Below are 24,107 nucleotides of genomic sequence, written 5' to 3'. Positions count from 1 at the left end.
GTCGAAACACATGAGGCCTCGCTATCTGTGGACAGCCTGGCGATGTCATGGACATGCTGAGACGAGCGCTGATCTCCGTTGCAGCGTACTGCAGTACACCAGTACACTAGGCTGGACCGTTAGATGGCAGCGACTGCAGACCAAGTGCAGGCGGAACAAGGCGCTCGGGAAGAAATGCCTGCCATACAGTATTACTGCATGTGAGGTTGAGGGCCGCGTGGTTGGCAAGGAGGGAGGGAGTATTAGCCAAGCCAGCGGCAGTGGTGACCTGAGGCGTTGTGTAGACCTGTGGAAGAAGGAGACAAGAGGGCAGAGACGACCGTGATTACAAAGAGTAGTTGCAGACATGATTTGTGCGGGGATCGGGGGAATGGAAGTTGATAGAAGAGTAAGAATGTGCGGCTTGTGTGGACGAAACGGACTGGATAGGATCGCCGCGAGGATGAAACGATCTCAATTCCGCGATCCGCAAGCGTTCGCAGTCGATAATTCGACCAGAGCCTGTCCAGATGTCCAGCTGTCCAGCTGTTCAGCTGCTGTCGAGCTCTCGAGCTAATAGAATGGTCCAGACTCTCGGGTCTCGGGTGACACTGTGCAATTGTGCAAGCCCCTTGACCTAGACGCGTCTGCTTCCCTGAACATATCAGGCGATCAACCTACTTGCACGCCAGTTTCCGAGTCCCAGAAGGTCCCAAAAGCCCCCAAAGCCCAAGAGGTCAAGAGGCGTAGTTGATATAGTGGTACAGCATGTAGATTGCAAGGGTTCATCTCCTTCCCGCGGGGAGAATGCAGAGGGAGCAATGGGCTGCGGGTCCAAAAAGTGGATGCTGAGCGGGAGGCGAACAAGGCTGGGTGATGGTGGGATGGAGAGAGGGGGATGCCGTAGTTGGGTAGCGTGGTTTGGTAGCGTGGTTGGCTGTGCAAGCTGCATGGCTCGCTGCGTACTCGCTGCGGGGTCGTCGCTCCTTCGCTCGTCACTCTCCTTTGCAACCATCCTTCCCTCTCACCATCTTGCACTAATCACAATCACTCTTGCACTCTCCTCGCCGTCATTCTCCTCTCCTATCCCATCTTGTCGTCATCCACTTCTCTCATCCGTTATCCCGTCCCCCTCCCCGCATCTTCAGCCCACTCTTTCTCCCCTCCTCCCCCCCTCCCCCCCTCCTACCACCCCTCCTCCCCTCCACTCGCGTCCACACGGCCAGCGACTACGCCACCTCCACCGCGCCTCGACGCTCTAGCGCCTAATCCGTGACCGGCGCGCGGAATGGCCCTGTTCAATACCGGCCCAAGCGCCAGCGCTGGGCCATCACGGTATGTTACCTCTCCTTTCCACCCGTCATCCTCATCACTCATGCGACGCAGAGCACGCCTTGGTTATTGGGAGCCCCTCCCTCACATATACTCGGGCCTGGTCACCCACCCCTACAGACCTTCACAGTCGCCCCCGACCTCGCCATCCGGGACTGTCCGATCACATCGCCAAACCACTTCCTGGTCTGGCGCGTCCGCATCCGCACGCGACGACGTCTTCACCGCATCTCGCGGCAACCCACATGAGGTGTCCCTTGATGTCGGCGACGAATTCTTCGCCTTTGAAGAGTACCGCGGCGACGAGAACGAGGGAACATGGTACCGAGGGTGAGTGTCTGGCGGGGTTCGGTCGTTGTGCTGGCAACGCGCGCTGAAGCCCAGATATGTCGTGCAAGGCGTCAGTCTGCCCATGCTTATGCCGTCGATTCAGACGCCCACCGCATATCCAAAGGTCGAGCCATCCGTCCTCATCGGCATCTTCCCCGCGTCATGTGTCCATGTCCGCCCCAACGCCGCTACTGAGAGTGACGTCCTGGCCGGCGCATACGAGCGCGCGCGCGAACTCGCCGAGGACCGCGCACGCGAGATGCAGCTTCAGATGGACGCTGTGCGCGAGGAAGACGAGGACGAACTCAATGGTGACGCCAACGGTTCCGGGCCACCTTCGCCCATGAAACCTAGCAGCCCTTCCTTGAACCTCTTGCGGCGCAATCGCCGCCCAGCGTCTCTCGTGCTCACGGCACCTAGAGAGAAGGAGCAACCGCCATTACCAACATTGACAGCTGGCGACTCGACTGTCGCCGGCCAGCAGTGGCCGCTCGTCGATGAGATTGCCTGCGCAATCCGGGAGTGGTATGCTGTGAGTTTATACCGCGACTGATATGCTAATCGCAGCGCCTTCCGACATACCTCGCAAACCGCGAGTACCGTCTGTTCAATGCCGTGGTACAGCACATTGACGCGCTGTTCCTGGGCCGACGGCAGCTACTCTCTCAAATGCTGAGCGGGGACGAGTTAGTGCGCATCAGGCGAGAATGTGTCTCGCGCCTCGTGAAGTGCAATGTTGCCCAGGGTCTCGAGGTCATCGTTCGCAGTCTAGAGGACGGCAACGTTGTCGGTATCGACAAGGACCGCTCCCTTACGAGCTCGGGCTGGATGGGCGGCGTCATGGCGTACATTTACCAAGTACAGGTGAGTGAGCCAGTGACGGCGTGGCTGATGAGGCAGCTTGCGTACATCGATCTTGTCCCGCTGGATGCATTATTCGGCAAGTCGACGGTACCTCGGCCGAGAGCCATCAAGACGCCCATCGCCTTCGCCCTTGAGGCACAGAAGGAGCAGGAGACTTCATCGTCGCCGAGCGGGTACCACTGCCTGCTCGACTTCCGCGCGTTTATCGCTAGCCCGTGTGCACCCGGCGAAACAGCTGAACTGTTCTTCTCGTTGTATAGCAAGACGCAAGGACGATTCTTGACCGAGGAGTTCTGCCTCATCCTCAATCACAACGGCACGCCTGCTCGCGACGCCGACAGGCGACTGGGCAAGCTGCGTACGCTCTTCGCCGATTTGCGCGCCGACGACGTTACTGCAGGAACGTACCTCGTATGCCGAATCGTACGCAACGGTAGCATGAAGATGAGCAATGAAGCGACGTCGGTGACACCCGAGGTCACCGAGCGGAGGTGGCACCAGAACAAGCGCAACAGTGTCGCGTTCATCAACGATGCCAGCAAGTGGCGCAGCTCTATCTCTATCTCGGATCATGCCACAGATGACTCTGCGTCAATGGTGTCGGGTTACGAGCCAAAGAGAACGCGCACAATCGACACTACGCACTCGTACGGGACAGGACTCGCCGGGCGTGCATCCCTTCGCCGTCCTCTGGGTTGTGCTGTGCTTGAGTTGCCGGCAATGAGTCGGCTGACGGTCGATGGCAATGGCGACGACTATGCCATGCCCATCTATGTCGCGCGCGATGAGGCGAACTTTGCCACCCTCCACTCGGACATTATCCTCAACAACGAGCGGTCGTATGAGAGGTCGCCGCGCGCGGAGGGTATGGCGTTCGGCCTCAAGCTTTTCCACGGCCCGATTGACCAGGTGGTCCGAGAGCACCCTTCCCTCCTCCTGGAAACGCCCCAGACCCAGCGTCTCGGGTTCCCTGACGTTGTTGCGCCGGGAACGGTCCGCAACGATTTGTACATCAAGCTGTGGACTGCATCGTTCTCAACCATGTTTCCCGCGGGCGGCACTCTGCGCGTGCGTAAGACAGTCGCTCCCATTCCTGCCAGCACCCAGGTGTCGCTCGAGGTGCGACGTGCAGACGGCTCCATCGTCACCGACTCGTTGTTCATGGGCGGGTCCGGTGAGCCTCCAACAGCACAGTACAACTCTATCGTCTACTACCACAACGACCAACCAACCTTTGGCGAGCTTGTCAAGATTGCGCTTCCCCAAGGGTCAGGAGACTGCCACCTCTTCCTTTCCTTCCGCAGGCGGACGCGCGAACGCGAAAGCAATCCTGAAGCCGGTGAGCGTCCGTTTGCCTTCGCCTACCTCCCGTTGTTCTCGCACAACGCGTCAATCAAGGATGGCAAGCACGAGCTCGTTCTCTATCACATGGAGAAGGCGTCGATGCAGCCCACACCTAACCTCTACTTTGAGGCCCCGTCGACGGGTGAGCCGCGCCTCACTCCTGAAACCTCAAAGTACGTCTCGGCGCTGCGCGACCGCATCTCGCTGTGGACCTTCCTCTGCTCGACGATCCACACCCAAGACGACACGTTACGCTCGTTGTTCGCCTGGCAGAGCGCCGACGCTGCATCGCTCATCCACACGCTGCAGATGTTTCAGTTCGTTGGAGAGGACGAGATCGCCAAATTCTTGCAACCAGTCCTGGATGCGTTATTCGCAATCCTCGTTGGCCACCTGGGCGAGCGGCGAGAGGAGGTTGATGACCTGGTCTTCAAGGGGCTCATCAAGGTGCTCGCCATGCAGTCTGATAGACGCTTCCCTTCGTTTGGCCCCATTATTGCGGCGTACACGTCGAAGCACTTTGCGTTCCAATCGTCCGCCCCCCACCTCCTGCGAGCGATGAAGGCCGTCATGGGCCGGCCGTCTTCGCAGGAGTATCGCTCCCTGCTGAAGGTGTGGCACAGTGTCTTCCGTTTCGTCATTCGCTCGCGCGAGCTGGATCGGTCGCGAGGCTCCTCGCTCGGCCCCACGGCCGCACAGATGGAGGCAGACTTCAAGCGCCAGACACGCGATATCTTGGGCGACATCAACGATATCATGCTTTCCGACGATAAGGCGCTAATTGGGTCCCAAACGCTAGCGGTCCAGCACTATGCGGACATCCTACCCGACCTCGCACAAGTCTTCACGCCGGACGAGATTGCCGAGATGGTCATCGTCTTCACGGATACACTCACGCGTGCTCAGGGTAGTCTCGCCATCTACAAGCTGCTTCTCATCTTGCAGATTGTTAAGACTCTCCTCGACTTTGACGAGACACGCGCTCAACTTATCCCGGCAATCATCCGTTGGATCAAGCCACACGTCGGCCTCTTCGAGGAAGAACTATACTCGGCCCGCGGCGAGACTCAGGCCGCTAAGGACAGTCGCCACTTGCGCTGGATGGAGTGTAACCGTTTGGCCGTCTCGGTGATGGCATGGACGGTCAACACGCTCCAGGAACTGCTCGACTCGCCAATCATCAAGTCAGACCCGCTGCTCAAGGCACAGGAGGAGGACAACATCGAGTATTGCTTGACGATCTTGCCCGGCTTGTTTGACTCGTACAGAGAGCTCGCAAGTGACAAGACGATGGAGCTGCTGGAGCGCCACCGCACCTCGCCAACGGTATGGAAGTCGACACCGAACGTCTTCCCTGCCTCGCACCCCTTTGCGCTAGTCTCTGACTTGCCCCCGTCCGCGATGCTTGGCCAGGGTGACAGTATTCCTCCAGCAGGCACTTTCGCGTGTGGTCTCGCCGAGGTTGCGGTCGTCATCTTCACCATGGTCATTACCGCTCCGCGCGCCAACATCGTGAGCTGGCTGGTCGAGATGCTCGACATGAACAGCTCAGAGGTGGTGAAGGAGACACTCTTGAATTCTTTTGACGTCCTCTCCTCTGTTATCAAGTTTGATGCGTTCCCGCGCCAGTGGCTCACTCTTTCTGGACTCGCATTCACCGCGACCGTGCGCTACCTGGAAGCTGTGATCCAGTTCCTCGCGCGAAACGACTTCATCCCACCCATCGAGGAGATGGATCGGTTCGATGTGGGCCTTTGGACTCAATTCATCGAGCTCGTGTGTGACTTCTGCGCCAGCGATGAACTTGCTCTCGAGGAGCAGGGCCTGCAGCACCGCCGCGCGGCATGGATAATCGCAGGGGACTTGCGCGACGACGGCGCTGCGCTCCTGCACAAAGTATGGAATGCTATCGGTTGGCAGCCCATCAACGGCCGCGGCACGCACAGCAATTACGGTGGCTATCAAACGCGTTTCACCGGTCTCGCGGAGCGCATTCTCACCTTGTGTCTCACGTCGCACGAGAAGCTGTGTGAGGCGGCCGTGGATATCCTATTCTCAATGATCTATGCGGAGTACGTCCTCGCCGGCAAGTTCAACACGATTCAGACGGAGATCTTCCAGAAGCTGGAAACCCTGTTCACCCAGAAGACGATCACGGCAAGCGAGTCCGCCACGCGTGCATACTTCGTGTCGCGCCTTCGCTCGGTGTTTGAGGAAACACCCGAAATCGACTCCAACTTCCGATCGCACGTTGGCTCTTTCCTTGACCAGGTTGAGCTATTCATCGACCTACTCATGGCTGTGCGTGACCTTCCGGAGACGCCACAGTGGAAGGAAGAGCGCGTGGCCGCCACCTACCGTCTCATGGAGTTCTTCTCGAAGGTTGGACGCGATGACCTCTACATCCGCTTCGTGCACCATCTCGTGGCGATTAACATCCAGGCGGAGGACTGGTTTGGCGCGGCTCTTGCTCTCAAGTTGCACGCTAACCTGTACGAATGGCGCGTCGGTGGTCCATTATTCGACCAATTCCACCAGGGTGATATCCGACTGCCGGCGCAGACGCAGTTTGAGCGCAAGGAGGCATTACTTTACCATGTTCTCGACTACCTCGCTGAGGCTGAGGCGTACGAGCAGGCAGTGGAAATCTGTCAGGAGATCACGCAGCAGCACCGCCTCAAGACGTTTGACGTGCAGCACATCTCCGAGCTGCTTCAACATGAGGCCAAGTTGTGGGAGCAAACGGGCACGTCAACGCGTCCGAAGCCAGAGTACTTTAGGGTGGCGTACTTCGGGAACTTCACCTCGCTCGACTTGGACAAGGAGTTCATCGTGCGTGGCGCCCCCTGGCAGCGTTACGTTGACTTCTGCGAGGCCCTGCAAGCCAAACATCCGGACGCACAAATCCACCGCTCCAAGATACCGCCTTCCGAGATGGTGCGCTATGGCACTGAGCCCGTCATTTGGGTCACGAGCGTCACGCCGCTGCCCGATCTCAGCAAGCCCGTCTTCCGGAAGGGCGTCAACCCCTCCGTGCAGGCGTACTACAAGTCAAACGCAGTGAACAAATTTGAAACTTTGCGCCCTTACGTTGTCGACCCCGAGGAGCGCGAAGCAGTCCTTCAGTGGATCGAGAAGACTACCATCACGACCGCCAACGATCTCCCAGCTCTGGAGAGCCGCGCCGAGGTCGTCCACATTCACCATGACCACATCTCCCCAGTCGACTCAGCAATCGTGATCGTCCACAAGGCGGACCGTGACTTACGTCGCCTCGTCGACCAGCAGCCAATTGAGTAGGTTTTGCTTACTCCTCGTTAATCTTCACACACGCTAATCAACAGTGCCAAGCTCCTCGGCAATGCGCTTAACGGAGCTGTTGATTCGCGGGTCAACGGTGGAATCACACTGTACAAGAAGGTGAGCCTCCGCCAGGCGTTCCCACCTGACACCAGCACTTCCTTGACCCTGCATACGCTGAGAAATACCCCTCCGAAGCCAACAACACGCAACGCCTGCGCCAAGCGATACTTGATTATGCGCGCACAATCCAGCGCGGCCTCATTACCCTGCACTCTGTCAGCAAAGATATCGCTTTCTATGAGGCTCTCAGACAACGTGAGCGACTCCGTAAAGATAAACTGACGCCAGTGTACAACAAGGTCTACGCCGACGAGATCCTCCTACTCCCACCTCTGCCAGAGGCGGACGACTTGGATGTGCTTTCGCCACGCCCTTCCACGCGCTCCAAGGAGCCTTCGCCCATCATTGCGCAAGAAGAGCGTGTCGCGTCTCCCACATCCGACGCGCCCTCCCGCCGCTCCTCCGACGCATACGCTCTCCCGTCGCTCAGGGTCGGGCCTTCCCGTGGCCACGGCGTTCACGAGCGGCCTGGCGAGCACCGCCCGAGCCTGAGCAGTGTGAGCATCGGTGGCAGCACGAGCATCAGTAGCCACGCGCGCGGCTCGAGCACAGCGAGCGCCGAAGTACCCAAGGGAGGAATACTGCTCAATCCGACCAACATCGGCCGCACTGTGGCGTCACGGCCGAACGGACACGCTCGGTCGAGTGAAGACGACACGCCGCTTACGGCCAAACAGTCCACGTTTCAGCGCTCCTTCAGCGTTGCCAGCACAAATACCGAGAGGCGACCGAGTGAGAGCAAGGAGCGAAGCGACCATGGCCCGCTCTGGACCACAACTGGTCCCCCGCCAGCACCATCGTCGGGCGCCGCGGGAACGAGCACGCGCTCCAACACGGCCAACAGCACAGCGTCGGCGATCACGGAGAGCTCGCGCGAGACACGACCACAAGGTCTGCGGAGATTCGGGTCGCTTCTCCGCGGACGATAATACCCCTGTAACGTTACGATACCTGCATATACAACATATAGTGACATGATTGGGCTCTGAATGCAATTTACTTCACGCTCTGCTTGTACCCTGTTGTTAGCGCTGTCGGACTCGAGAAATGAAGACAGGAGCACTCACGGCTGGTGTCGAGCACGATGTTGCCGCAAATGGCGCAAAGCCCCTTCTTGTATGCGCACTTCTGACACCGTGTCGCCATGTTCTGCGCAACCGATCCCTGGGGTCAGCCCTTCACACTCCGCACAACCAGTCTTCGCCGGAACTTGCGCAACAGAAGGAAGATGGCTACTTTCCCTCTGCAAGCGAGTCCCGCACGTAGGACCTACCTTGCAATCGATACACTTGTTTCCAAATGTGTTCACTTTGCTCTTATTCGCTCCTGGCTTGGCGTACGGCGCAGCCTTCGCCCGCGCACTCAAGAGCTTGTTCTCGCCCAATTTGCGGACCGCCCCCGACCCCGCCTTAAACGGATCCGACGTCGCAACGGCAGACGTTTTCTGGCATCAGCCGCGCGCGCATGGTGTGGCATGACAATGTGACAGACAACTCACCTTCTCGCACTTTTTGCAGACCATCGCAGGCAGGTAGTCGTGATATCAAGTGAGGTGAATCCAGCAAGGCTTTGGATGAGTGGATCAGCAATCACAACAAAGTAGCTGGAGAGGGGGGGTGGAGGCACCGAAGTCGCCACCCAGCCACGTGGAAATCGCCGACTGACGGCGATTCCAGACGTGGCGCCCTGAGCAGTGACGTTGACGCTGCTGGCACCAAGTCCATGACCATCATCGAGCAACGACCACACCATCTACATACAGCACTCGACGCCGACATCGACATCAGCCATTGTCCTAGTCTATCACGCCGACGAGCGCAATATCGATCAACAAACCCGCCCTGAAATAACCACCTATTCCCACGGCAGTCCACCCTCTCATTCTCCCTACGTGCACGATGGCATCTGATCCGTCTGTGCCCCTTGTCGTTGACAACGGTACCGGCGTAAGCTCGTTATCCCGGTCAAAGCTGACGGCAGTTCGTCAAGTGTGGCTGGGCCGGGAGCAACTTTCCTGAGCATGGTGGGTGTCGTGGCATCATGCGGCCGACTCGCACAAGTCAGGAGGTTCTTGAAACTGGGTGGACGTTGGATGCTGGCGAGCCGGGTGCGCAGAGGCGCAGTGGCTCAGCGGGTGATGAGAAGGCGAGGAGACCGGTAGGGGGGCAACGCCTGCTGCGGTTGACAGCCTTCAATACGGCCGTGCGCCGGTGGCCGCTGTTTCACCGCGGAGAGGCGGTGCTGTCACCTCCGCAGTTCGCTGAGAGATGTACTCCCATCTCGCTGCCGGCCTGCCGACAACCGCTGCGTTGCCGAAGTTCCCCTCACTCCCAGTTCCCACGAAGCCCGCAGCGCTAACAGCAGTCTTCCCATCTGTCGTCGGTCGGCCGATTCTGCGTGCGGAGGAACGCCTGGGCTCTTCGCAGCTCAAAGACCTCATGATCGGCGATGAGGCGGCCGAGAACCGCTCTTTCCTGCAGATGAGCCATCCCATGGAACACGGAATTGTCAAGAACTGGGGCGACATGCAGCATCTGTGGGACTACACATTCTACGACAAGCTCGGTGTCGACACTCGAGGGCGCAAGGTTCTCCTCACGGAGCCGCCTATGAACCCGAAGGCCAACAGACAGAAGATGGCCGAGGTGATGTTCGAGCGCTACCAGTTTGGAGGGGTCTACGTCGCGATCCAGGCGGTGCTTACACTGTATGCGCAGGGTGAGTGAGGATTGATTGACACAGTGCCATTTCTGTCAACGTGCAGTCCTACCCATCGCACTCCTGAGGGCGCAAGGCTGACTTCAGGCCTCCAGACTGGTGTTGTCGTCGACTCTGGTGATGGCGTTACGCACATTGTTCCCGTATACGACGGCTTTGCCCTTCCCCATCTTACCCGCCGCCTGGACGTCGCCGGCCGCGATGTCACCCGCTACCTCATCAAGCTCCTCCTCATGCGCGGGTACGCGTTCGAGCGTACAGCCGACTTTGAGACGGTGCGCGGCATTAAGGAGAACCTTTGCTTCATGTCGTACGACCTTGAGCTTGACAAGAAGCTGGCAGACGAGACGACAGTGCTTGTGGAGAATTACACCCTCCCAGACGGGCGCGTGATTAAGGTGGGGTCCGAGCGCTATGAGGCTCCCGAGTGCATGTTCCAGCCACACCTCGTCGACGTCGAACAGCCAGGTGTCGCAGAGCTCCTCTTCCAGACAATCCAGCAGGCCGCCGTTGACACTCGTGCGGAGTTGTACAAGCACATCGTACTGTCCGGAGGCTCGTCCATGTACCCCGGCTTCCCATCGCGCCTGGAGAAAGAGATGAAGCAGCTGTACCTCACCCGGGTGCTCAACAACGACGCGTCGCGGTTGAAGAACTTCAAGATCCGCATTGAGGACCCCCCTCGCCGGAAACACATGGTCTTCCTCGGTGGTGCCGTGCTCGCGGACATCATGAAGAGCCAGGAGGCATTCTGGGTGACGAAGGAGGAGTGGGAGGAGCAGGGCGTGCGCGCTCTCGATAAGCTCGGCCGCGGGGACTAGCGAACGAGACGTACATACAGAGCTGGTGCGTTGTAGATGTTATGAAGTCATGCAGCGGCAGGTTCGGGTCGATGAGCGATGCCGGACCTTGAAGTATATACTCATCGTTGACGTTCCTCAGCGAGGGATCGGTGGTCAACGAGGCTCGGCAGCGTCAGGCGGGCAGTCTACAACACTACAGTCGCCAAGCCCTCGCTATCAACTTACAGACACGGGTGGATGAAAGGTTGGTGCAGCTGGGATGGACATGAGAGGGAATGCGTCGAGAGCAACTCGGGATGAGGTGGGTGCCTTGGAGTGACTCACACGATTGTGGATAGCCGACCGATCGGCCACCTGTCCGCGGCGCGGGGTGATCACATGAGCACGTCACCCTCCAATCTCTACACCACAACATCGTTCACCATGCCTCCGCCGCCGCTCCGCTGGGGCTGGCAGCGGCGAGCACTTATCGCGCCCTTGCTTTCACAGCGCCCAATACTCTTACCGACGTTCCGCACCTACACTAGATCACCCTTGCCACCGACGTCACCGCCGCGGCTCCGCCCACCACTCCGCCCTCTTCCACCATCGACGACGACTCCGGTGCTCGTGCGCGCGCTCCGGGCGTCTCCACCGCGCCGTGATATTCTCTTCCTCTCGATGCCTGCACTAAAGTCCACTTTGCTCGGCATTACGCGCTTCTCTCTCCTTGCGCTCCCCTTCGTGTGGCGGTACAAGTGCGCCAGCCCAGATTGCTTCACTGACACCAGGTTGTGGCGGAAGTACAAGCGCACATCTTGGCTTCTCATTCAAATCCCCGTAGGCTTGACATGAATGACGGCCTGACCCCAGATCTTCGCTCTCTGTATCGTCGTAGCCCTTGGCTTGGATCAGTCGCCTCGCACCGGCCGATGGCGCTTGCTGCTCATGAGCGAGAACGAGGAGCTCGCCTGGAGCTATAGGAAGCACAAGGAGGTGCTGGCGCACGATGGGCCGCTTATTCTTCCGCCTGACGATCTGAGGAGCGAACAGGTTGCGCGCGTCGCTACGCGCCTCGTGACCGCGCTTGAGGAGCAGAATGACAATGTTGTCTGCGGGGCGGCGTGGCCGCCCAGAGAGGACATCATGGAGGCGATCTACGATCACGAGGACCGCATGAGCCGCCGCCGCACGCGCGTCATCGAGGTCGAGCCGAGTGCGGTAGCGCACAGCAACTTCGTGCCATTCCGTCCGTTGTCAAGTAACCCGCTGAAGGGCGAGAACATCAAAGCGTCGGATTGGGATATCTACCTCATTGACCTTGTGAGTTGTGTTACGTTGTTAGATCTGACAGGCAGCCTCAGCTGAACGCGTTTGCACTCCCAAGCAAGGAGATTTTTGTGTATACCGGTCTCCTGGATGTGCTACCGCAAGGCGATGATTCACTCGTCGCAGCGGTCCTCGCGCACGAGATTGCCCACGTCGCCGAGCGACACAGTGTTGAGAACCTCGGCGTGAGTGAGCCTTGAAGTTCAACTGACCGCAGTTCTTGAACCTCGCCGCTGTGGTGTTTGACGTTCTGCGCGGAATCTCATTTGCTTTCACCATCTCCTTCCCTGTCGTGACAGATGGCGCTGGCATGTTCCTGAACTGGCTCAACGACGTTGTGGCGGAACGCGCCTACTCGCGGAAGATTGAGGAGGAGGCGGACAGCGTCGGTCTGGAGATAATGGCCCGGGCAGGGTATGACCCGCGCGCCATGCTGGATCTTTGGGAGCTGATGGCCGCCGTAGAGGCGGACGCCGAAGCGATGGGTTACGGCCGTTCCCTGGAGAGCCGGTTCCAACTCCTGCGCACCCATCCGACCTCCGAAGCAAGGCAGGAGGCGATCGCGAACCAGCTTCCCAAGGCTATGCGCTTGTGGCAGGAGGCACGCACACCGCAGCGCGCCGCCATCGAGAAGATTCTTGCAGAGAAGGCCGACATGCCTGAGCCGCGGGCGCTCGCGTCCGACGAGGTTCGCATCGGTGCGGTTGTCGCCAAGATCCAGCCGAGGGTTAACTTTGCCGTTGTTCCCGAGCTGCCTGAGCCCGAGCCTGAACCTGAGCGTGCGGTGTAAGGATGTTGTCAATCGTTGTCTGAAAATCATGAATGCTTGTATGGTACGGTGTGCCTCAGGACTTGCGAGTCACTGACTGCTAATCGGAAAGGGTGCGGACCCCACTTGAAGTGGGTTAGTCTCGCATGGCTTACAATGCCGAGAGCGAGGAGCCAACGGCAAGGACACTGAGAACGGGATGTCTGTAATCGCAGGTAAGCTTCATGCAAAGACGTGAGCCGATTCTCAGAGTGAGCACTCGCGCCTAGGTTCAATAAGCGCAGTCGCGATGCGCTCTTGCGACTATCTCACTGCGTCACGTGTAATCCTTTGCTTTGCAGAAGGACTCGATGGGCGTCTAGACGCCCCGACTAGGTTTGATGAGAATTGAAGGCCCCATGCCATCGACCGGGTCGTCACCTGCTATCACAGAGTCGTCCACTGGTCCACCTGCACTACAGAAAACGTGATGTCAGTCTCTTCGCGTTACGAGCCTTCAGAAGCTCTGCCGTCACCTCCAAGGCGGTAATCCGTCACATTGAGAGAATCAGTTGACAAAGAGGCGAAAGTGACGAACAGAAGGCACGCTCCACCGGCGGAGGGCGTACGGACTCGCACCCATAAGCAGATTAAGCTCAATTGAATGCGGCTTGGCAAGGAGGCCTGTCAGCTGACCGCACTGGCTTCTGTACGCCGTGTTCATCAGTCGTCTCACGCACTCATAACTCATGAACCGCGATCTGCGCTGACTAGGCCGTCAGAAGGCTCGGGGCACACCCAGCCGGCAGGCGAGCGGCGAGGTCGCGTCAGTCTGACATAGCAGCCAAGCCGTGCGAAGAAGGCGCCTATGCACGTCGCGAGGAGCTTTATAGACATGAAGCCTGGCATCCACTTGCCCCCACACTCTCACCCCTCACTCAATGCTGTTCTCAACTCTCGCTCTAGCCGGTCTTGTCATAGCCACGCCTATCCAGCGCCAGTATGGCAGAGTGCAGCCGTTGATTCATCGGCCCTCGCACTCCTCCCTCGAAGCGCATGGGTATGAGCCCCCCAAAGTCCCGCCCAACAACCGGGAAGTCTTATTGTGAGGCCCATCGTCCACAGTAACCTGACGAAGACAAATATATGGAGGCGACTATCACGTCCCGCGCAGCTGGGACCTTGAGGACAACTGGTCCGGGGCGGCGATCAAGATGTCCGGCTTCGACAGGTGTCTCGAGGCCGGGTCTGGTGCGAGATTTGTGGATGTTGCTGATACCAGGACCTGCTGTCGGCAGCCGACTCAAGGTGTACGCATGCCATGGCAAGCCGTGGCAGCTGTGGAACTATGCAGACGGCTGGCTTGAGATGACTCATTACGGTACAAAACAGAGAGGCACAGCTGATGGCAGGTCTCTGTGTTGGGATCACCGGCGGATACATTCTGGAGCTTCAGACGTGTGATTACAGCCAGCCAGAGAATGGAACGCAGCGGTTTTTTGCATATTAACGAGTCGCGGGAAGCTAACTGACGCGGCGACTCGGGGCTTATGAATCCATCTTCGCTCTGAGAGACTCGAGTCAAGTATGACAGAATATTATTATGCAGAAATCGAAAGGGAGCAGTCATTCTCCACCAGCGATAAGATTGCCAAGGCGGTGAAAAGTGAAAAAGTTTGGAGGAGTGGAGGATTGAACTCCAGGCCTTCTCAACTCGCTTTTGAAGTTGAATTGCCAATGCAAATGAGACGCTCTACCACTGAGCTACACCCCCATGATTTGATTGTATTTTCCTTGTTGATCGCCTGGCTCTGACTAGCAGGACAACCTACTTGGTCCCCAGTCTCTTGCTCTGAAGAAGCCTTGTGAGCCGTCATGAACCCTCTCGATGACAAGCTATGCGGTCTGTTGGGTTGTGCAGCGGTGTCACGCTCTCCACGAGACCAAACGTCTTCTTGCCTCTCGGTTGATATCGATCCGCAGCTCAGAAAGATCACAGCTCTCCGTGCCGAAGTGCGTTGTGGAAGTAGTTAATGGCCTTGTGATAGGGAAGAATCATAACTGCTGTATGTCACTGTTGCGCTGCACAATGCAGCACACCTTCCCACGAGCGACATCCTGCGGATTGAGCGGTAAATATGAAAAGCAGTTCCGTTCAGAACTCGCTCACACCATTGGGAGTGCTGAATTGTATCGTTTATGGAAGTGTGACATGGTCATATTAAAACACCAATACTCTATTGAGCGTCGTCGACAAAGATGTGGTCGACCTCTGGCCACTTTTGACCGGGAGGCTTCGAACCCTGCTCCTCGCGCTCGTGCCAGAAGAGCACCTCGCCGTCCTCGGCGCGCTTAGGCTCCCACAGGCGCTCGCCAGTGTCCTGGTCTGTGACAGCCTTAAACCACCGCGGCTCGTGCTGCGGCAGGCGGCCCTCCGCGCGCAAGCGGCGCGTCTCACGCTGCTTCTCCTCGTTGGCAGTCTTGAGCGCCTGTGCCCGATCATACTCGGCATTCTCGAATGCGCGCTGGTCCGTTCGCAGACGGCAGTCGGTCGGTGCCAGATACTCCTCGAGACCCTTCGGGATGTCGTTGAGCGTCATCGCGTACGGGGTGAGGTTGAACGGTGCCTTAGGCTTCTGCGTGTTCTTCCAGAGCTGCATGTACTCTGGGTCCTCGGACACGGTTTCGTCGACCTCCAACGGCGCAGAGCCAACGCCCGCGCGACGCGCAATGAGCTGCGAGTCCCAGCCTTATGTCAGTGGATGGCCATGGGAATGAAACTTACGACCAGCAATCTCCCACGCCAGGTTGCCCTTTCGGTCGTGCACGCTGCCCTTGATTTCGAACGCGTCCTTCCCACGCCACGTGCGCGGCTTAAAGGTCAGCACGCAGGTCTCGCCCGTGCGGTGGTTGGTGACGGTCATGTCGCCATAGTGGTCGATGATCGGGTTGCCCATGATGAAGTTGGACACATTCGTAATGACCTTTTTCCACGAGTAGTGCTCGACAACCTTGCCCGCCGGGTACTCCTCGCCAGCAGGTGGGTACTTATCCTCGGGACGGACCCATTCCTGGGGAATGATAAGCTCGGCGTGCGCAACACCGGTGGGTCGGATCTCGAAGTAGCGACCCTGGAACTTGTTCTTTGCGTCGACCTCACCGTAGTACCGCCACGTCGGTGCCTCAGAGTAGCACGCCGAGATGGGAGGATGGTGTGACACCTGCTCCGAGATGTAGCGGTAGCGGTTGGGGATGGCGTACTCGAAGCTCTGGGACAGCATGGGGTTGAAGGGCTTTGCGATACGACCAATCGTCGAGGAATAGTTGGACATCGCAAACGCGGCGACGAAAGCAATTCGCTTCAGCGAGTCCCGTTCCTCGGCGGCGACAGTGAGGCACGCGTCGTACTCCATGTCTTCGGCCATACGCTGCAGCATTGACGTGCACTCGTTGAAGTTAACTGGGAAAGAGATCTTGGTGAGATCCTTGCCGATCGATGATTTGAGAATGCTCCACAGCGAAACCGAGGGACGCTTGTCGTCGTCGATGGGGAGGCGGTGGCGTACGTGGTTATACGGCTCCAAGCTCTTGCGAGTGAGATATGCCTCCACCGTTCCTTTCTTCGCCTGGCGGACAGCGAGGACCTGACCGAGAGGAGCCTCCTTGACTTCCGTTGCAGGTGGGGAGTGGATTGGTGTGGCCGGACGAGACCCAGGACCCTGGGGGTTGGAGATAGTGTCGAAAGTCTTGAGGTTAGGGAGAGTGCCCGTCTCAATTGCATCAAAGAACTCGTCATCGTCATCTTCCGAGTCATCAATCGCGGCCACCACATGGTCAATGTCGTGGAGCGAGATGGACTGGCGACGCGAGATCGAGGAGCGGTTGTATTGCCCAATGGAGGCCCTGCGACCAAGCGACATTGACGCCCTATTGGATATCGACCTTCTCGACAATGACCCGCGAAGGTTTGGGCTGACCGCCGCCGCCTCCTGGGCCGGTGGAAGAGCGAACGACGGCGCAAACTCGCCGCTGTTGTCGTGGGGCGCAGGAGGGGACGTGAGTGCCCCGCCGAGAATGGGCTCGGGATCCCTGCCATCCATTCCGGGAGAGGCGGGCTGGCTGAGGCTGAGCTCGGCGAGGACAGAGCGAGCCTGCCGGAGAGCGCGACGTTTCTTCTCGTTGTCCTTAGCGGCCTCGTTGAGCTGTCGGTCCGTCTCGGCCTGCTGCTCGGCGACTGCGAGAAGGTTTTCCTCCCAAAGCTTGCGGGTCTGCACCTCGCGCTTGATGCGGTTCTGGAAAAATCGCTCGCGGTCTTGGTTCATGGCGTACTGTCTCTGTACGAGCTGGCTGACGGTGGCAATGGACTGGCGAAGGGCTTCTTTGACCTGGCGCTGTCGGGAAGGGGAAGAGCTCCCATGAACCGACGATCTGTCCGGAAGGTCGGGAGAGACCACGACCGAGTCAACAAGCTGCTGAGTAAGCTCGAGTTGAGCCGTGAGGTTGAGCATGCTGAGCTCAAACTCGGACTCGTGCGGGACGACCTCGTTGCCTGACGTGCCATCCTCTGTGTCCTTGTCGGAATCGTCCTTATCGAGTTCGCTGGCAGTGGTGTTGCCACCGGGTGAAGTGTCTCTCTTCCTCGACGAGGGAGCGAAGCTGCGCGCACGGTCGGGCAGTGGGGGCACTGGCGGAACCTCGGAGTCGCGGACCTTGGTGCCAACTTCCGATTTGGTGCTAATGCCACTGAGAGTCGTTGGGGAACGCTTCAGGCTGGGATGCAGGAACTGGTCCGAAGCAGGGAGCTCGCTGAGGGCCGCACCAATACCCCGGCTGCTGGATGCGGTAGGTCCGCCATTAAACTGTGATGGGGCGATGCTGGACTTCGTCGAACGAGCGTCGGAGCGGTCGGCACCGACATTTGACCCAATGCGCTGCGGGTGCTGCCTGTCCTTGCTGTAGAACTCGATGTTGAGGCGGATTGCCTGTGCCCAGCGGGCAATTTCGCCTCGCAGATTCGACTTGACAAGAATCTTCGGTACCGACGTTGTCACCTTGGAGCTGACCTCGAACCGAGTGCCGTCCGGAGCAGGGCTGATGCGTGCGGTGGCAAGTGCGATAGATCCGCGGCAAGCCACTTGCTCATCCTCCCTGTTGCGGTCTGAAACGGTTAACCATAGGAAACCTCCAGCAATGTCCCAACCAAGTCACTTACAATAGCTGAAGACGCCATTCTCGAGGACAAACCAACGAGTCTTCCAACCGGATCTGTAATTGACCCACTTGCTCAAGAACCCTTTGAGGTCGGGCGGACGACCGTCACTCTTGTTCTGCACCATGGTTTCCTGGTTAGTGACTGCAAACAGGGTCAGCTCGATACGGGGGGATGTGCACAGCAAAATGTGCACTGCAACACGTACACTGGCGGAGATACGTCTTGATGCGCTCATCTGCGCCCTTGTCGTGCTCTTGTACACGCCGTCCCCGGCGGTCACGGACAAACACATCGGCACCACGCTTGACTGCGAGCTCGACAAGGCGGAGGTCACGCCTCCGCGCTGCCTCGTGGAGGAGACTGGTGCCGGTGCGTTCATCCAGCGCGTTAAGGTTGAGAGCCTCTGCGCGTGGCTTGTCGAGGAAATTGAGCATGTTGGTGCCTTCTTCGACGGAAGAGAGAGGGCTCGACACGTAGCTGGCAAGGAGTACCAAGTAGCGCGACTGGAGTGCGGCGCGCGAGTCTGTGCGGTGTTAGTTGCTGTTTGCAAACTGAAGGAGGTCCGTGTCACTGAACGCTCACTCTCAATCAAAGCCGCAACCTCGGGATTGGAGGAGCACTCGAGAGCGGAACGGCCCTTGTCGTCACGGATCGTGTCGTCGACGCGGGGATCGTCTAGTAGAAGTTCGACGACCTCTGCGCGGCCGATATCGCTCGCAATATGGAGAGGTGTCGTAAGGGAGGGTGGGTTGACGGGGAGGTTTGGGGATGGGAAATTGGGCGAGCTGAGAATGTGCTTGATGACGGGGACTGGGGTCAGTGAGCACAGAGCCTCTTGTCATTGTTCGTCGCGACGCCACGGAAGGGAAGAACGGCGAAGCTTCTGTGTGCGTGACGTTCAAACTGTGGGGACTGCTCGACGCTCTGTCTCCCCATCGGAACTCACCAGATGCCACACGCACAGCCATCCCGAGGATGCGCCCGGCACTGCCTTCTGGCGCAGACTTGAGCTCATCGAGATATGGCTGCACTTCGGCAACGTTACCTGACCGGAGTGCCTCTAGAAGGCGGAAGTTGTAGAGAGCGGCATTGGTCGAGGGCTGTGTCGCGACATTGGGTGTCGAGTTGGGGGCTGGCGGCATTAGCTGTGCTTGGGGCGGCGTCCGTGGAGATGAACGAGTGTGCAACGAAGGGAACAGAACGTACTGAGATGATCTGACGTGGGCGCTCCATGGCTTGGATGGGTATCAGTCTCAAGTGGGTGTGGAGGCAGAGGTTTGCCCTCAGCCGCCATCTCGATCGGTGTGTGTGTGTTGGGGCGTAGGGGAGGAGTGTGGTGAGTGTGGAGGGGAGGGCGTTGATGAGGATTGTGGGAGTGCGAGCGATGGGGAGTAGAGATGGGGATGGGCGAGAGGGAGGGAGAGAGTCGTGAGAACGAGAGTGAGAGTGAGAAAGACGAAATGGTGCATCGGACTGATGAGTCGTCGCTCGCCGTGAATGCCGCCTGCCTGTGGATCGCTCTGACGCTCTGACTGGTCGGGGAAGGGGGTGGGGCCTCCACATGTGAACGCGTGGAACCCGGTCCCGTGATCGTCCAGGCACAGCTCAAGGTCAGCTACAGCACAAGGACACTACCCGTGGGAGAGTTACAACACGTGCGATGTTACGTATTTGCTCCTCCCTCTCGGACTGCGGAGATCATCTGAACTCCGTTTGGGTGGGTGGCGAGAGGTCGGGCGACGAGTCCGACGATCCGACATGACTCTGGTCTGTGATCCGTAAGCCACCAACAGCATCTCATCCATATCAACGCACCGCACGATAGCGTACACTCATCAAAAGGCAGCAGCCAGAGAGTAGCATCTCAAAGATTCTCTCATCCCCACGTCCGAGCTGCCACCATGACGTTTGCAGGCGCCTTGGTTAGTCCGCTTCACTCCACGTGCTGACAAACCAGACGATCACCGACCTCGATGACTTCCTTACACCGTCGCAGGCGTGCATTATCCCCGTCCGCCAATCCAACAAGCCTGCAGGTCAGGAAACAGGGGACAATGCCAACGTGAGCCTCGGAGGCTCGACAGGATGGCTCACGCTAGACCGAGATCCAAATTGACTCGAATAACAACTACTACGAGGTATCGACGCACAGCACAGCGCTGGCGGGCCCCTCATCCGGCGTGGAGGTCGGACGGCAGGCCCTCAAGAAGGCCGAGATTAGCTTGAACGACTGCCTCGCTTGCAGGTGCGCCCTCATGCCAATGGTGACTAACCGCAGCGGGTGTATCACATCCACCGAGTCGCTTCTCATCACGATGCAGAGTCACAACGAGGTGCACGACTTCATCAAGGCCGGCGACTTCGGACGAGCCCCTGTCCTTTCCGTTGCGCCGCAGACCCTCGCCTCGCTGTCGGCGTCATATGCCAGCGGCCACCTCCCGCTCCGCACTCTGCTGCGACGGATACGCGCCTTCCTCGCCGCGCCAGAACGAGGCGGGTGGCAGGTGTGGGACACGACGTTTGCGCGCCACGTCGCCCTGCGCGAAATGGCGACCGAGTTCCAGGAACGGCGAGCGGCGGCTGAGCGTGGCGAGAAGATGCAGCTACCGATGCTTGCGTCCGCATGTCCTGGGTGGGTGTGCTATGCCGAGAAGGCACAGGGCGACCTGCTGCCGCTGATGAGTGCGACGCGCTCCCCGCAAGGCGTTATGGGAGCACTGGTGAAGCAGTGGTATGCGCGACGCCTCGGTCGCACACCCGCAGAGCTGTACCATGTCACAGCGATGCCCTGCTATGACAAGAAACTCGAGGCGAGCCGCGAGGACTTTTACTCGGAGACCTACCAGACGCGCGACACGGACTGTGTGCTCACGACTGGCGAGCTTGACCTGCTTCTGCACGAGCTCGGGTTCGATCCCCTTTCACCCGTGGAGGGGGAGGAGACAGCGGACGCCGACCCCTTCCCCGAGCTCCTGCAGCACCCCGGCTCGAGCTCTGGCTCGTACCTCGGCTCGCTACTGTCCGCGCTCGCGGCCGCCCATCCCCTCCCGACACGTGTGCACACACGCGCGGTGCGTGGCTCGACCGACAACGTCGAAGTGTACCTCGAGGACAGCGAAGGCTCGGTACTGTTCAAAGGCGCGATCTGCTATGGGTTCCGCAACCTGCAGAATCTGGTGCGCAAAGTGGGCCGGGAGACGGGGATCGGGCGCGCCCGCCCCGCCGGCGCTGGGCGGTTGCAGGCCGCAGTCGCTGCGCGGCGCCGCAAAGCGCGCACAGGCCAGGGCGAGATCAAGACGCCAGCGACGCCCGCCTCCCCCGTCACGCCTGCGGGCGACGAGCGCGCGAACGGGAACGGGAGCGACGTGGCAGGCGCAGCGCTCGTCGCGTCCCGCGACGCGAAGAAGCTCGACTTCGTTGAGGTCATGGCTTGTCCTGGCGGATGCGTGAATGGCGGCGGGCAGATGAAGCCCGGCACCAGCGGCACCACCGACGCGGAAGGGTACGAGCGGCCGATGCAAGACGAGGGCGAGCCGCCGCGCAGCACGGGCCTCGCGAGCGAAGAGGGCATGCGGTGGAGCACCAAGGAGTGGGTCGCCGAGGTCGAGCGTGTGTACTGGACAGGGCTGCCGACGCCACCGAGCTCGCCGCGGATACAGGCGCAAGACGCGGCGCCCGCTGCGTGGCCGAAGCGCACACATGCGGCGGATGGTCTTGCGCGGCAGGTGGTGGACGAGATGTTGGGGGCTGTGGAAGGTGATCGGTACGCCTGCACCCGCACGCGATTCAAGCGGGTTGAGGGCGATGTACTGAGCCAGGGCGGGCTCACGCACGAGCAGGTCAAGTGGTAGTTTAGCATTAGCATGCAGCATTGCATTGGGCGGAAAGGTGTAAACCGCGCATCCAATCCTCAGCTCTTCCCGAGTCAATCCTGCACCGCTCTCTCGTTCTGCTGCTCGATAGGCAGCTGTACTAACGCTTTACGGCATCGTGCAGTCGTGCATATTCTACGAGATCGTTAGTAGTACGCGGGCCGCCTGCTCTGCTGGGCCGAATATGTGCGCTATCCGTCAGTCCCGCTCCCATAGTCACTCACGTAGGCAGCCACGGCGAACGCGACAAACGCAGCGACGCCAATAAGCTTGAGGATGAAGAGGAACCACCCGGCGGCGCCGCCGGTCTTGACGGGTGCCCTGCCGCCGCTGAGGTGGTCGCGAGTCTGCGCGAGCGGCTTCTGCATCGGCGGTGCGCCGACGCCGACATTCTGCGCGGGGCGGTACTTCTCATACAGCGTTGCCGAGTACGTCGAGACGCCGACGATGTCGTGGTTGTCCGCGACATCGCCCGTGAGCGCCGTGAACCCGATGAACGGCGACGACGGCAGCTCGACGTTTGGCGCGTCGAAGCACACGTCCCACTTGTCCCACTCGTCAAACTGGGTCTCGAGCCGCAGCCCCTTGCCCTTGACGTATGTCAGGCGCGCCTTGGTCGCGACGTTGCGGCGGCGGAAGTTCTTGCTGCACGCCGCCAGCTCGTTGCGCGCGTTGTCTCCTTCGAGGTCCGCGGGCGTGCGCCCGTCGCCCAGCATCGCCGTGATCCGTGGGAAGGAGTAGCCGTGCCGGCTGTTGGCGTATGTGTCGAAGAAGACCGCGAGGCCCGTGAAGTGGTCTGGGGTTAGCTCGTGGCCACGGCGAGCTCGGAGTACATAATGCCCTGCGCGCAGAGAGCAAACGAAGGACAGACGTGCGGCTCCTGTCTCGCGCAGCTCACTCACCCTGGTTGCCGAACACTGGTCCTGGCGTCGCGCGGTCTCGCGTGACCCACAACGCGAACCCGTCGCCGTACATGGACATACCCTTGCCGTCGACCTGGGGTAAGCACAAACATGGGCTCGGAGCCGGGGGTGCGGCCGCCGGAAACACAAGTAGCGGAGCAACTCCACTCTCACATCACACGAGCACGTCGCCCGCATACTCACATGGAACTCGAATTCAATCTGCCAGTTCGGCACAGCGAGCGGCAGCCGACTCCAGAGCCACCCGCTCTGGCTCGCCTTATCCTGCGTGAGCCGCACATGCTTGTTCGTATTGATGATGGTGTCTCCGCCGAAATCCCACCTGGTGTCAGTGTCTCGAATATCCCGCGCCGAACACTCGGGCCTGCGGGCCGGACGGCCTCCGCACCAGCGGCTGCGGCTGCGGCTGCGTCCACGTCGACTCCCCGGCCCCCGCGTCAGGACTCACCACCGGTTCTGCAGGTCGCTGTCGACGTACGGCGCGTACATCGAGTGCGTCTTGAGCTTCGTGCGCTGCGATCAGGGCCTGCTGCGGCTCCGGCTCCACATACCTTCTCGACCATGTCCGTCACAAGGGTGGGTGGGGGCGCGCCGGCGCCGAGCGCGCCGGTGAGCGAGAGCGCGATGAGCGCGAGGGAGAGGCGCATGACGCGTGCGTGAGGAGATGGAGATAGATGTGTGACGAGAGAGGTGACGGCGATCGCGGTGACATTGCGTGTCGTGGAACCCCTGAGGTGGAGGTTAGATGGAAAGTGGGGCAGGGAGGGCTGCAAGCCGAACGGACCTCCACCTCAATGTCAAGCGAGTTCGACATCAACACCTCCCATGCGTAAAGGGCCCAGCTTACAGAACGTACGTCTGGCCAGAGGCACGCTGACAGTAGTTCATCCTCCAGATCGAGCTGCTCCGCGCGTACCGCGCCGCGGTGCGCGCAACGAGACGTGAGTCCTCCAACGTCGTCGGCGGTCTTCGCTTGACACCTACTCTATCGCAACCATTTGATCGCATCGCTGACAACCAGCCCTCCCCGACTCCCATACGCGGAGGGAAACGCTCGACTGGCTCCGCTCAGACATTGAGCGCTTGCGCGGCGAGCTCGACGACGAGGTGATCCGCTCAAATCTCAGCACCTTTCGCCGCAACCTCAAAACCTTTACCCCTGCCCTTGGGATGTCGGGGCTCAGCGGGACAGGGGCCAAGCTTATCGGACAGCGACGCTAGACTGCATCATGGTGCATCAATGTACACTAC

General features: G+C 59.6%; 9 protein-coding genes across 9 annotated transcripts; 6 read left to right on the top strand and 3 right to left on the bottom strand.

Moving 5' to 3' along the window:
* Positions 1–1,267: 1,267 nt before the first annotated feature.
* On the top strand, positions 1,268–8,201 carry COLE_01897 (uncharacterized protein; the record flags this gene model as incomplete). The annotated part of the gene is made up of 8 exons (XM_018426688.2): positions 1,268–1,314; positions 1,366–1,641; positions 1,696–2,173; positions 2,209–2,505; positions 2,542–7,145; positions 7,194–7,269; positions 7,305–7,467; positions 7,501–8,201. The coding sequence occupies 8 exons, from the start codon at positions 1,268–1,270 to the stop codon at positions 8,199–8,201; spliced, it is 6,642 nt and encodes a 2,213-aa protein (XP_018278806.1).
* Positions 8,202–8,268: 67 nt separating this feature from the next.
* On the bottom strand, positions 8,269–8,794 carry COLE_01896 (uncharacterized protein; the record flags this gene model as incomplete). Its single annotated transcript, XM_018423221.2, has 4 exons — positions 8,269–8,291; positions 8,340–8,436; positions 8,546–8,716; positions 8,771–8,794. 4 exons carry the CDS (start codon positions 8,792–8,794, stop codon positions 8,269–8,271), a joined length of 315 nt encoding a protein of 104 aa, XP_018278805.1.
* A 376-nt stretch (positions 8,795–9,170) lies between these two features.
* COLE_01895 (uncharacterized protein) lies at positions 9,171–10,811 on the top strand (the record flags this gene model as incomplete). The annotated part of the gene is made up of 4 exons (XM_018423220.2): positions 9,171–9,218; positions 9,253–9,295; positions 9,637–9,990; positions 10,078–10,811. 4 exons carry the CDS (start codon positions 9,171–9,173, stop codon positions 10,809–10,811), a joined length of 1,179 nt encoding a protein of 392 aa, XP_018278804.1.
* A 405-nt stretch (positions 10,812–11,216) lies between these two features.
* Positions 11,217–12,891, top strand: COLE_01894 (uncharacterized protein; the record flags this gene model as incomplete). Its single annotated transcript, XM_018423219.2, has 5 exons — positions 11,217–11,530; positions 11,564–11,612; positions 11,646–12,095; positions 12,131–12,286; positions 12,319–12,891. 5 exons carry the CDS (start codon positions 11,217–11,219, stop codon positions 12,889–12,891), a joined length of 1,542 nt encoding a protein of 513 aa, XP_018278803.1.
* Positions 12,892–13,790: 899 nt separating this feature from the next.
* COLE_01893 (uncharacterized protein) lies at positions 13,791–14,359 on the top strand (the record flags this gene model as incomplete). The annotated part of the gene is made up of 4 exons (XM_018423218.2): positions 13,791–13,954; positions 13,988–14,100; positions 14,132–14,230; positions 14,262–14,359. The coding sequence occupies 4 exons, from the start codon at positions 13,791–13,793 to the stop codon at positions 14,357–14,359; spliced, it is 474 nt and encodes a 157-aa protein (XP_018278802.1).
* A 727-nt stretch (positions 14,360–15,086) lies between these two features.
* COLE_01892 (uncharacterized protein) lies at positions 15,087–19,355 on the bottom strand (the record flags this gene model as incomplete). The annotated part of the gene is made up of 7 exons (XM_018425776.2): positions 15,087–15,598; positions 15,635–18,007; positions 18,062–18,202; positions 18,267–18,584; positions 18,644–18,871; positions 19,008–19,193; positions 19,268–19,355. 7 exons carry the CDS (start codon positions 19,353–19,355, stop codon positions 15,087–15,089), a joined length of 3,846 nt encoding a protein of 1,281 aa, XP_018278801.1.
* A 607-nt stretch (positions 19,356–19,962) lies between these two features.
* COLE_01891 (uncharacterized protein) lies at positions 19,963–21,912 on the top strand (the record flags this gene model as incomplete). The annotated part of the gene is made up of 4 exons (XM_018420844.2): positions 19,963–19,983; positions 20,019–20,123; positions 20,161–20,306; positions 20,340–21,912. The coding sequence occupies 4 exons, from the start codon at positions 19,963–19,965 to the stop codon at positions 21,910–21,912; spliced, it is 1,845 nt and encodes a 614-aa protein (XP_018278800.1).
* A 167-nt stretch (positions 21,913–22,079) lies between these two features.
* COLE_01890 (uncharacterized protein) lies at positions 22,080–23,503 on the bottom strand (the record flags this gene model as incomplete). Its single annotated transcript, XM_018423217.2, has 6 exons — positions 22,080–22,124; positions 22,158–22,729; positions 22,836–22,929; positions 23,040–23,178; positions 23,305–23,369; positions 23,408–23,503. The coding sequence occupies 6 exons, from the start codon at positions 23,501–23,503 to the stop codon at positions 22,080–22,082; spliced, it is 1,011 nt and encodes a 336-aa protein (XP_018278799.1).
* A 178-nt stretch (positions 23,504–23,681) lies between these two features.
* Positions 23,682–24,077, top strand: COLE_01889 (uncharacterized protein; the record flags this gene model as incomplete). The annotated part of the gene is made up of 3 exons (XM_018427547.2): positions 23,682–23,708; positions 23,740–23,797; positions 23,878–24,077. 3 exons carry the CDS (start codon positions 23,682–23,684, stop codon positions 24,075–24,077), a joined length of 285 nt encoding a protein of 94 aa, XP_018278798.1.
* Positions 24,078–24,107: the final 30 nt, after the last annotated feature.

The sequence above is a fragment of the Cutaneotrichosporon oleaginosum genome (genome assembly GCF_008065305.1).
Source record: "Cutaneotrichosporon oleaginosum strain ATCC 20508 chromosome Unknown ATCC20508_contig02, whole genome shotgun sequence".
NCBI classification, from domain to species: domain Eukaryota; kingdom Fungi; phylum Basidiomycota; class Tremellomycetes; order Trichosporonales; family Trichosporonaceae; genus Cutaneotrichosporon; species Cutaneotrichosporon oleaginosum.
Note: the sequence above shows the minus strand (reverse complement) of the source record. Positions and strands in the feature narration are given on the sequence as shown.